Below are 12443 nucleotides of genomic sequence, written 5' to 3'. Positions count from 1 at the left end.
TTCTATCCATATGCCAGTATTACACTGTCTTCATTACTGGAGTTTTGTAATTATTCTTGACATCAGGTAGCCCTTCAATTTTCTTCTCAAAGTCGTTTGGTTATTCTGTGTTTTCTACAGTTCTATATAAATGTTAGAAACAGTATGCAAATTTCTACAAAAATGGCTGCTAGGTATTGGTTGAGTCTGTGTTAAATCTAGAGGTCAATCTGGGAAAAACTGACATTTTAACAACTTAAGTCTTCTGATTCATGAACACATTACTTCTTTCTATTTTATAGGTCTTTAATTTTATCCAGCAACGTTCTATAGTTTTCAATGTACAGGCCTTACAAATATTTTGTTAAGTTTACCCCTAAGTACTGTAAATTTCTTTTTGTAAATTTCTTTTTCTAAATTTCAACTTCCAAATGCTCACTGCTAGTGTATAGAAATGTAAATGATTTTTATATATTGACTTTGTATCATACGTGCTAAGCTCACTTATTCCAGTAGCTTTTTTTGGTAGATTCCTTAGGATTTTCTAAATAGACAATCATGTCATCTAGCAACTCAGATAGTTTTACTTCTTCCTTTCTAATCTATGTCATTTATTAATATTTCATTTTATTGTCTTATTGCATTACTAGCACCTTCAGTATAATGTGGAATAAAAGTGGCAACTGGTCACTTTGCTTTATTTCTGATCTTAGGGGAAAGTATTCAGTTTTTCGTTAAGTATGATACTGGTTTTTTCTTTTCTTTTTTTTTTGTACATGCTGTATACCAGGTTAAGGAAGTTACCCTCTATATCTAGTTTGCAAGAGTTCTTATCATAAATGGATGCTGAATTCTGTCACATCTGGTAATGTGTTAGTATTAAGTGATAACTTCCATACTGCAGACAAAGAAAGTCCGAGCTAGGAGATTCAGGATCAGCCAGTCCAGTCACCTAATTTATAGATGAGAAGACTGAGGTCCAGAGAGGTAAAATGACATGTTCAAAGCAACAGCTAGATAAGAAGTGGAACTAGCTCTATAATTTAAACCTCTTTATGCCTAAGATTTGTTTTTATATAATTATAGTGTTTATATGGTCTAGTAGAAATGAGCTAAAGAGCCATAAAAGCATTGAGAAAAAAGAAAATATAGAGATCAAAATTTCTTTGCAGTTTCTGAGAAAGAGTAAAGGGTAACAATGGATTTTAACTGAGGCTAACTAGGTTTCCAGTTTAAGTGGTAATATCTACTGCCAAGTATGGTGAGTGGAGATGTCACATGGCTACAACTCATTACTCATTTACTGCTAACACAGTTATTCTTTAAGAACATATAAGAAAACAGGAACTCTGAAGATTTTCAAAGACTATATTGATTTGCTGGCATTGCTTTATTAAGCTGATTAAGCCTAGCTTTGATTTTCTGGTCAGTTTTCAAAGACTGAATTATTAGATTTATTAGACTAAAAAAAATTAAAAGTCCAAAAGTCTCCCCAAACAACATGATAAGAGAAAGCAGCCCCCATAGAAGAAAATTGACCTGGGAGGTGAGGGTGATGCTTGGTTGCGACTGTAGGAGGTTGGCTTGGCTTTGCTGAGGTAGTTGCGTTAGAAGATTTTGCGCTTGCAGGAGACCTGTAGAAGAAAAACAAGTTATCCAGAAACATTAAAGATTTCTTTGAACACATGGCAAAAGAAAGAAAATTAGAAAATGAGCTGAAAATTTTCAGTTGATCTCTGGTAGTGTTACTGGTATCAAAACTCTTATTTATCTTATTTGCCTTACATTCAATCTTGTTTTACAATTTGGAAGAGAAGATATAGAACATTAAATTAAAACTGGTATGTCTTTAGCATAATCTGAATAAGCTCTGTGATAGGTCAATCCTTTACATTAGGAAAGAGTGGGATGAAAGTAAAAAACTACTCTAGATAGAAAGAGTTGGAAATTCCAAAAAGAGCTCAACTTCTTAACCTAGAATCCATTAGAAACTGCCAGCATATGTTGGACCAGAGGAAAAGAAGCATTTCAAGTTCTCTTTATCAAACATTTGTCTGTTGGTGATAATAAAGTTGAAATGTAAAATATTCTATTAATATCTGCACTAACACTGAACTGTCTTAGTTTCAAATAATTGATAATATAATGCCACCAATGCTTCATGATGACAAACTGACATTCAAAGGAGAAATACAAACTCTCTGTTTGTAGAAGATGCTCAATTACTCGAATACATGGCTTTTTATTTTCAGAACCTGATAGAGGACCAACCCAGAATGTCTGTATTTAAGGATTTAACCCACAGAGTTTCAGATAAAATGCTGTAGCTAAAATACTAAATACAAGATTATGTTTGCTGTGATAAGAGCAACGGTAGAAAGTATTAAACAAAGCACACCAAACAAAAGGGATTTTACCATTTTTTTTTTTTTTTTGAGATGGAGTCTCGCTCTGTCGCCCAGGCTGGAGTGCAGTGGCCGGATCTCAGCCCACTGCAAGCTCCGCCTCCCGGGTTTACGCCATTCTCCTGCCTCAGCCTCCCGAGTAGCTGGGACTACAGGCGCCCGCCACCTCGCCCGGCTAGTTTTTTTTTTTTGTATTTTTTAGTAGAGACGGGGTTTCACCATGTTAGCCAGTATGGTCTCGATCTCCTGACCTCGTGATCCGCCCGTCTCGGCCTCCCAAAGTGCTGGGATTACAGGCTTGAGCCACCGCGCCCGGCCCCATTTTTTTTTTTAACGTGTGATAAGATTATCTGAGGCAATACCTTCCTAATTATGATTTCCTTAGGTTACTAAATTTGGATATATTAAATGTTGGAATATGTAGGACAACAGCCAGAACACTTAAGCCTGCCAGAGATTAGCCACAGAATTTATCATTTATTTATAAGTAACTAAGCACTGCCTAAATTTAAGCTATCAAAAGATACTAATATTTATTTCATAATGTAGGTCACAAATAAGATAAATATATTAAATAGGTCTGAATTTTTCTAAAGAACCCTGACTTTTGCCGGTCCTGGGGCAAGTGAAATACATATTGAAGCAAATATGATTAAATAAAATTCAGTATATATTACTACAAACATTTCTTAAAAGGCAGGTTTATGGAAGTTTAAATGACCATCCTGCTTCCCCAAGTGTCTCCCTATAGTTCAATCTCCATATAACAGTTAGGGTGGTCTTTATAATCATATCATTTCCCAATTAAAATGCTGTCATGGCCTTATACTAGAATTAGAATAAAATCTACGCAGCCCTAGGTATCTGGCTCTGTCTAGCTCTCGTGTCTCAACTTCTACCACTTTCTTTGACTCACTCAACTCCAGCTACTCTGGCTTTTCTTTTCCTGGATCAGGTCAAGCTGTTCCCATCTCAGGTGTTTTACATTCCTTTGCCTACAAGACTCTTCATTCAGATTCCAGGTGTGGTAACCTCCCCCTCATCTTTCCTCATCAGTTCCCAATTCAAATATTGCTTCTCCAGAGAGGCTTTTCCAGACCATAGGCCCATTCTTCTTTAGGTTAACCATTACTAGATTATTATGATCTGCTACCTGACTAGTACTAATTGTTATCTAAACCATTTGTTTACATGTTTACTATTTGACGTTTCTTAATGAGGGCAGAACCTACATCTTGTTCAAAATACATCCCTGTTAGAGCACTATATGACACAGCAGACACTCAACTAATTTTTGAGTGAATTAATTAAAATATCAAACTTTACTGGTTTGTAAAATACTGAAGGGTAGTCTAGAGAAAAAAATAAAACTGTATTTTATGTTAACGATTAAAACAAAGTAAAATTGTTTTGAAAAGCCTAAAGACTAAAGAATATTCAAAAACAATTAATAAAAAAGGAAAGAGAAGGCCGGGCGTGGTGGCTCATGCATGTAATCCCAGCACTTTGGGAGGCCGAGGCGGGCAGATCACTTGAGGTCAGGAGTTCAAGACCAGCCTGGCCAACATGGTGAAACCCATCTCCAACAAAAATACAAAATTTAGCCGGGTGTGGTGGCACACACCTATAATCCCGGCTACTCGGGAGGTGAGGCAAGAGAATCGCTTGAACCCAGGAGGCAGAGGTTGTGGTGAGACAAGACTGGGTCACTGCACTCCAGCCTGGGTGAAAAAATGAGACACCCTCTCAAAAAAATAAAAATAAAAAAAAAGAGTAGAGAGCACAAAGGTCAGAAATGAGTTTCTTTAAAGTTTAACAATGAAAGTTAGTTTAATCTGTAAGAGACAAAAGTAGATATGTAAACAAATTCAAACCTTACGTTTTACCCCCAAACAAGGTCAGCTGAAAAGGCTGAAAGGGCCCCTAGAGGTTTAGAACTTTTAAAAAACCAATGCTTGGCCAGGCGCCATAGCTCACGCCTGTAACCCCAACACTTTCGGAGGCTGAGGCAGGTGGATCACGAGGTCAGGAGATGGAGACCTTCCTGGCTAACACGGTGAAACCCCGTCTCTACTAAAAATACAAAAAAATTAGTCAGGTGTGGTGGCGGGCGCCTGTAGTCCCAGCTACTCGGGAGGTTGAGGCAGGAGAATCCTTCTAACCCTGGAGGCAGAGGTTGTGGTGAGCTGAGATCACGCCACTGCACTCCAGCCTGGGCGACAGAGCGAGACTGTCTCAAAAACAAAAAACAAAAAACAAGAAATAATGCTTGCCACCTTCCCTTACCTAAACAACAAAAACTCAAACAAAAACTCAAATGAACAACAGTTTTCTAACCAAGAACATTTCTTTGATTATTTTCATAATTAGTGGTGAGAGTAGATAGGGCAGAATAAGATCACCAAGAAATTATGACTCAAGTTCTGTAATCTGTCAGTAAGAATTTTCCCATGAAAAACAGTTGAGGAAAAGGCTTAGATTTCCCTTGCTTGAAATTAAATTCTACACAGTTACAGTTATATAATCATAGCAATTATCTGTGCTATTTTCCCAATCTTATACAAGTCTGGAAGTTGGGGGAGGGTTTAAAAACATACATACACCTTTGCAAATACCAAAAAATCAGAATGAACAGTCACTCATTATTTCTACTATCTTAGTTTGAGACAAATAAAATTGAAATAAAATGAGGTCGCAGATTTGAAAAGGGAAAGACAATGCTCTTGGCTTTGCTGAAAGTGAATGAAGGCAATCTCATTCGAGCTTAACAAATCTAACAAATCTAATAAACACACTTAGCACTGACCTTCCTAATCCTAAGTCTTTCTCATCTAGGTCACTTTCTCCTTCCCTCTTGGAATTTTCTTCCATTGCGACTATCACTCTCCACCAGTTTTTGACTTCTGAAAATGCAGTATCTTTTGAATCTACTTAATCCTTTATACCTAAAAGGTTAGTTTCACCAAGGCTCTTCTAATACTACATATATTATATTTCCTCTGAACCTATCAACCCTCATAGTTTCCTAAAAACCCAGGCATTATACTTAGACACCTCTTTCCTATCATTAATCAAATATAACTAGCCACCAGGTCCTGTCCCTCTACCAACTTATTTACCAATTTTTCCTACCCAAGTTTCAACACGAACTTTATTAAATATAAACTTGGAAATGCCACTTTTCTGATTAAATCTGTGGTTTAGCAGAGTTTACAGAAGACTTTCTAATTGGAAGATATTGGGCCATTCACATTAGACTCCTCAAAGTGAGTCCGGATACAGTGGCTCATGCCTAGAAACTCAGCACTTTGGGAGGCTGATGCATGAGGATCGCTTGAACCCAGGAGTTCAAGACCAGTCTGGGCAACCACAGTAAGACGTGTCTCTACAAAAAAAAAAAAAAATTTTTTTTTTTTTTTAAATTAGCTAGGTGAGATAGTACACACGAGTCCCAGCTGCTTTGAAGGTTAAGGTGGGAGGATTGATTGATCCCAAGAGGCTGGGACTGCAGTGAGCCATGATTGTGCCACTGCACTCCAGCCTGGTTGACAGAGCAAGACCGTCTCAAAAAAAAAACTGTCAAAATTAGCTGGGTGTGGTGGCGCATGCCTGTAATCCCAGATACTTGGGAGGCTGAGGTAGGAGAACTGCTTGAATCCGGGAGGCAGAGGTTGCGGTGAACCAAGATCATGCCATTGAACTCCATCTCAAAAACAAACAAACCAAATAAAGCAAGCATGAGGAGCCTGTGAATCAATTTCCCATTTATTCCATCTCAAAAAAAAAAAAAAAAAAGAGTGGTGGCTCTTGCCTGTAATCCCAGCACTCTGGGAGGCCGAGGTGAGCAGATCACCTGAGGTCAGGAGTTTGAGACCAGCCTGGCCAACATGGTGAAACCCCATCTCTACTAAAAACCAAAACTTAGCCCCGCATAGTGGCAGGCGGGTACAATCCCAGCTACTCAGGAGGCCGAGACAGGAGAATCGCGTGAACCCAGGAGGTGGATGTTGCAGTGAACTGAAATTGCGCTGCTGCACTCCAGCCTGCGCAACAAGAGTGAAACTATGTCTCAAAAAAAAAAAAAAAAAAAAAAATTAGCTGGGCATGTGGTGCATGTAATCCCAGCTACTTGGGAGGCTGAGGCAGGAGAATTGCTTGAACCCGGAAGGCGGAGGTTGCGGTGAGCCGAGATCGCGCCATTGCACTCCAGCCTGGGCAACAAGAGCGAAACTCTGTCTCTTAAAATCCCCAAAAACAAAAAACAAAAAAACTCAAAAAATAACAGATGCTGGCAAGGTTGTGGAGAAAAGGGAACGCTTATACACTGCTGGTGGGAATGTAAATTAGTTAAGCCATTGTGGAAAGCAGTTTGGTGATTTCTCAAATAACTTAGAACTGCCATTTGATAGAGCAATCCCATTACTGGGTATATACCTGAAGTAATATAAATTTTTCTGCCATAAAGACACATACCTGTGCGTATGTTCATTGCAGCACTATTCACAATAGCAAAAACATGGAATCAACCTAAATATCCATCAACACTAGACTGGATTTTAAAAAATGTGGTGCATATACACAATGGAATACTACACAGCCATAGAACTTTGAATGTATATACACAATGGAATACTACACAGCCATAAAACTTTGAGTACCTGTGGACACAAAGAAGGGAACAACAGCCACCGGGGCATACTTGAGGGTAGAGGGTGGGAGGAGGGTAAGAATTGAAAAAACTACCTATCAGGTATTATGCTTATTACCTGGGTGATGAAATAATCTGTACACCAAATCCCTATGACATGTAATTTATCTACATAACAAACCTGAGTGTAACCCTGAATCTAAAAGTTTAAAAATAAGAATAAAAATAACTGGGGGGTTGGGGTTAGGGCTCAGGAAACTTTTCTAATCCCTCAAGTGACTTTTTTTTTTTTTTGTTTTAAGATGGAGTCTCTCGGCCGGGCGCGGTGGCTCAAGCCTGTAATCCCAGCACTTTGGGAGGCCGAGACGGGCGGATCACGAGGTCAGGAGATGGAGACCATCCTGGCTAACACGGTGAAACCCCGTCTCTACTAAAAAATACAAAAATCTAGCCGGGCGAGGTGACGGGCGCCTGTAGTCCCAGCTACTCGGGAGGCTGAGGCAGGAGAATGGCATAAACCCGGAAGGCGGAGCTTGCAGTGAGCTGAGATCTGGCCACTGCACTCCAGCCTGGGTGACAGAGCAAAGACTCCGTCTCAAAAAAAAAAAAAAAAAAAAAAAAAGATGGGAGTCTCTCTCTGTTGCCCAGGCTGGAGTGCAGTGGTTCAATCTTGGCTCACTGCAAGCTTCGCCTCCTGGGTTCATGCCATTCTCCTGCCTCAGTCTCCTGAGTAGCTGGGACTACAGGCACCCACCACCACGCCTGGCTAATTTTTTTGTATTTTTAGTAGAGATGGGGCTTCATCGTGTTAGCCAGGATGGTCTCGATCTCCTGACCTCGTGATCCGCCTGCCTTGGCCTCACAAAGTGCTGGGATTACAGGTGTGAGCTACCACGCCCGGCCACCAAGTGACTCTTAAATATATCAATCTTAGGAAGCACTAAGCTATAGGATTTAAGATCAAACTCCTGGAAACTTAATCTAAGGTTCTTTAATGATCTGGTCTCTGCTAATCTTTCTGGGCTCAAATTTCACTGTTACCTGTATATGCAAACTTATTCTGCCATTGTAAGGTACTACTTATAGTTCTCTAACACAGCTTATTGATTTTTCTCCCATGTTTCTAAGCTTTGCAAATGCTGTTCATTTTCCAAGACTGACATTCTCCCTTTTGTAAGCCTATGAATGCATTTTCCCAAATTCATTGTGAAGACTTATCTGAGCACAAAGTTATAGGGGTCTCCTTGCTTGGTTCCCATAGCATTCTGTGCATATCAAGTCTAACACAATTTAGGTCTGTTTCCCTGCCACCAAATTGTGAGCTCTCTGCAAGTAAACACTGAATTACTCATCTTTGAATCTTGAACATATGCTAGAATAATTATTTCATGACAAAAGACTTTGGAATGAATGATTAAGAAGAAAAAAGGCAAAAAAACCCGCTTAGAAATAATAAAGAATCAGTAGTGATGTACTAATGTTCCTTGGGTTGAAGCCTTGATACTCTAACACTCTCCACCCTGATTACATTAACTGACCTTACACACGATTGGTTGTTTGATATATTAATTATATAATATTTACCACTCAAAGGACTCAAAGATGTTTTTTATAACTCATAAAATTTGTAGTTTCTATTATAAGCCTTTCCTCCTTAAATTAAAAAACAATGGTTAGAAGTACATACTTTTAACACTTAGTCTATATTCTTTGAATACATTTCCATGAAAAACAATTAAAACACTAGCAGCAACTTATCCAATTTATGTTTGGCATGTTGAATAATTTCACTTAGACTTTTGGCCAAACTCTTGGTTCTTCCTTAGTGATTAAGCAGATGAATGGCAGTTCAGGACAACCTTCAATAATGTGGCATTTATGACAAAAAAAAAAAAAATCTTTTTTTAAACAAAAGTTTATAATCAACCAAAATTTAATAAAAACATTGTTCTAATAGTTTCAGGGCCAAAATGACAGTAGCTCATGCATGTGTAACATTCAGTGAACAGCCTTGGTATATCACTAATAAGCTCTGAGGAGGAGCTCACCCTGCTGGCCCTGGGGCGTCTGTGAGATGATAAACTGCGCTGGCTGCAAATTGGTGGTTGGATGCACCAACACAAACTGTTGCAGGTTGAGATTCTGCTGTTGAAGTTGTTGCAGTTGTTGAAGATCCTGAAAAATTAGAATTAAAACATGGATTGAAGATTCTGAAATAAAAGTTCACTTAATTATAAGGCTTCCAGCTGATGATTTCTGTCACCTCCAAATAAAGAAAAGTAAATACTTGGCATGCTTTCATATTCCAAACAAGGTATGCTGTGTGTGTGATTGACAAAGCATGTGAAGCAACCTGGAGCCTCTGCAACTTACTTACTATTTGTGTGGACTGACATAGATTGTTATGATAAGCCTAATTTTCAAAGGTTCTTTAAAATTCCCTCAGAACAAATATACTTCTGTTTTTTATCACATAAAGACCAGTTTTAAAAATCAAGTGAGAAAATAGTTTTTAAATATTTGATATTCTCTTACATAAAAATTGATCGCATTGTGTCTGAATTTCCATCAATAAAGGGCCTATAATGACTTATGACATTTGACAACAGCTTATCTAGCTTAACTGAAAAAGTCAGTATTCAATTTTTTTGCCCTTTTCCACATGTTCTAAAGTATTCAATTTTTTAAAACAAAAAATAGCTATCCATGTAAAAATTTGATCCCTAACAACAATAGCACCTTACATTGGCCTACTATTTTATAATTTTCAAAGTGTTTCATGTACATTACCTTATTAAGACTAATGTTCATATAAGGTCTCACAGCTGGCACTAAAAACATTTATTTGGTGATGAGAAAGTGGCCAAAATCAAAACAATATCTTGATAAAGACTGTATAAAGACTAGTCTGATATCTCTACTCTTATAGTTAGTTCTTTTTAAATGGTTAGTCAAATTCTTGCTACAAGTTAAGTCCATTTCTGAGTCTTTTCTGACAGGTATAAAGACAGCTGTCTAACAATCAGACTCATAACTCTTCATATATTTTACTAATACAACTACTTATACCTTTTTCCTCTTCTTGAGATAAAGTATTTTATTTATTTTCCTCCTTGGTACTATTGTGTATGCTTCTTAAATAAATTTTTTTTTTTTGGGATGGAGTCTCACTCTGTCACCCAGGCTGGAGTGTAGTGGCGCAATCTCGGCTCACTGCAAGCTCCGCCTCCTGGGTTCACACCATTCTCCTGCCTCAGCCTCCTGAGTAGCTGGGACTACAGGTGCCTGCCACCACGCCCGGCTAGTTTTTTATATTTTTAGTAGAGACGGGGTTTCATTGTGTTAGCCAGGATGGTCTCGATCTCCTGACCTCGTGATACGCCCGCCTCAGCCTCCCAAAGTGCTGGGATTACAGGTGTGAGGCACCATGTCCAGCGCTTCTTAAATAAATTTTTATTACCTCTTGATACTTTGCCCTAAAATGTGAAAACTGAAACCAAACAACATTCTAATGCAATCATGTTCTCCACAATGTTAATCACTCCATAGCAGAGATTACTCGCTGTCTCTCTCATACATGGGTGGCAACATTCACCGCAGAGCACATGAAAAATATTCATGTCTGCTGTAATTAGCTAATTAAAATAAATACAGTAATCCCCTGCTTCAAAAATATGCCAGCTAATTATTCAAGAATTGTCAATATAAATAGTTATTCAAATAATCAGCTATATGTTTATAATATCAACTACAATAAGCAAACAAACATTATTTCTAATTCAGTGGTAAGGAAGGGTACCACTTACCTCACTGATCCAGAGCTCCTCAGGCAGTTAAGGCCCCACACTAACAATCAAAAAGTTAATTTAACATTAAATAAAACCTGCCACTTTATTCCTCACTTGTTGCCCCCGCTATTGGAGTTCCTTACTCACCTGTGCGATCTGTATGGGCTGAGACAGGGGGATCTGCGTCATGGGCGTGGCAGCAGAGGCGGAGATGGTGGCCCCAGCAGCACTGTGCTGCTGGCTGGCAGAGTGCTGCTGCACTGCAGCGGCCAGCAGCTGTGCCTGTGCCTGTGCCTGCTGGAGTAGTAACTGTTGCTGGGCAGGCGTCAAAGTAAGCTAAACAAAATCAGAACACATAATGGGAAAGTGCTGAAGGAGAAAGTCTCCTAATGCGAGCCAACTGCTTTGTAATAGGTAACTCAAATGATATTAGTCCCCAGCTACCCAACTTCACATGCTTAGCAGACAGCTAAAATGTTCATCAGTGATCAAACTACCATTACTAGCAGAACATTTAAATTAAAATGGTGGTCCCCACTCTGGACTTAATCACTCAAGCTTGTCCAGGGCCCTAGGGTTTGGTCAAGAAAGTAATTAACTAGTAAGCAAGAAAAAAAAAAAAAAAGAATCACCGCTGACAGGATATGAAAAGAAATTTACACCCAACCGAACAGCAAGTGATTAGTCAGATGAATGAGGAACAAGGATGCTGGATATAACCAAGGAAAGAACTGATAAGGCCCAGCTGCTTCCTATTAGCATGAATCTCTGCCATATTCCATCATTTCCATTAAGTCCAAAGATATGACTAAAGAATATGAGCTCCATTTGTTTCTTTTACAAGTCTCCCTACAGGCCCCTCCCTAACACAATCTTTTCTGTTATTGAAAGCATTGAGTCTCTGCAACTTTACATCTTCTTCCCAACACATTATCTCTATGAAACAGGTGGTGATAGCTGTTCTCTTTACATGCAAATGAACCCTAATGCCCAGGTTTAATAGAAGCTCCAGCCACAGGAACTTAGAATCCCAACTCCCTCTTACTATTGTAGACACTAGTCACCAAAAACAAGACCCAAATAGTAAAGTAGGAAATGTATTTAGAGCATATTTAAACTTGCTGTGTTCTACTTTTCTTTTGGTGACATGTTCTGATTGATCAAATAAGACGGAACCATAATTTTCTGAAGTATATGTACAGTCACTTAGTGCCACAACCTCCTCTAAAAGAATCAAACATAATTTGTGCATTAGAAACATAAGGCTCAAAACCAAACCATTCAAAAACTCAAAACCCTTCAAGGAATATGTGTATATATAAAGTATAGACATATTTTTAATTTTTATATAATATATATACATACATACATCTCTACTGATGGGATTTTTGTAAACAATTTTGCAACAGTTCTTAAAACAGTTGTCCACTGATAAAATACACAACTGGGGAAAAAAAAAGAAAGAGAAAAAAAAAAACCCAGAAAATTCTTGGGAGTTAATGCGATGTGAACTGAGTAATAACTATTCCTTACTATTGCCCTAAACCAATCCCCACAAAGATAATTTAATACACAAATTTTCAACATTGGAAAAATATTTTGAATGGTGCCTTAGAGAAAAGA

The 12443-nt window shown here is 38.4% G+C and overlaps 1 protein-coding gene across 5 annotated transcripts in view; it reads right to left on the bottom strand.

The window, feature by feature from the left end:
- The window catches only part of POU2F1 (POU class 2 homeobox 1), a 204459-nt gene that overhangs the window by 41904 nt on the left and 150112 nt on the right, over positions 1 to 12443 (bottom strand). For all 5 annotated transcript variants that reach the window (XM_010371799.2, XM_030936357.1, XM_030936354.1 and 2 more), the window contains 3 exons: positions 10968 to 11156; positions 9081 to 9207; positions 1519 to 1613 (listed from right to left, as the gene is read on the bottom strand). In XM_010371799.2, the coding sequence (XP_010370101.1) occupies positions 1519 to 1613; positions 9081 to 9207; positions 10968 to 11156 (411 nt within the window). The remainder of the gene's footprint in view (positions 1 to 1518; positions 1614 to 9080; positions 9208 to 10967; positions 11157 to 12443) is intronic.

This window comes from Rhinopithecus roxellana, chromosome 8 (genome assembly GCF_007565055.1).
Source record: "Rhinopithecus roxellana isolate Shanxi Qingling chromosome 8, ASM756505v1, whole genome shotgun sequence".
NCBI lineage: Eukaryota > Metazoa > Chordata > Mammalia > Primates > Cercopithecidae > Rhinopithecus > Rhinopithecus roxellana.
Note: the sequence above shows the minus strand (reverse complement) of the source record. Positions and strands in the feature narration are given on the sequence as shown.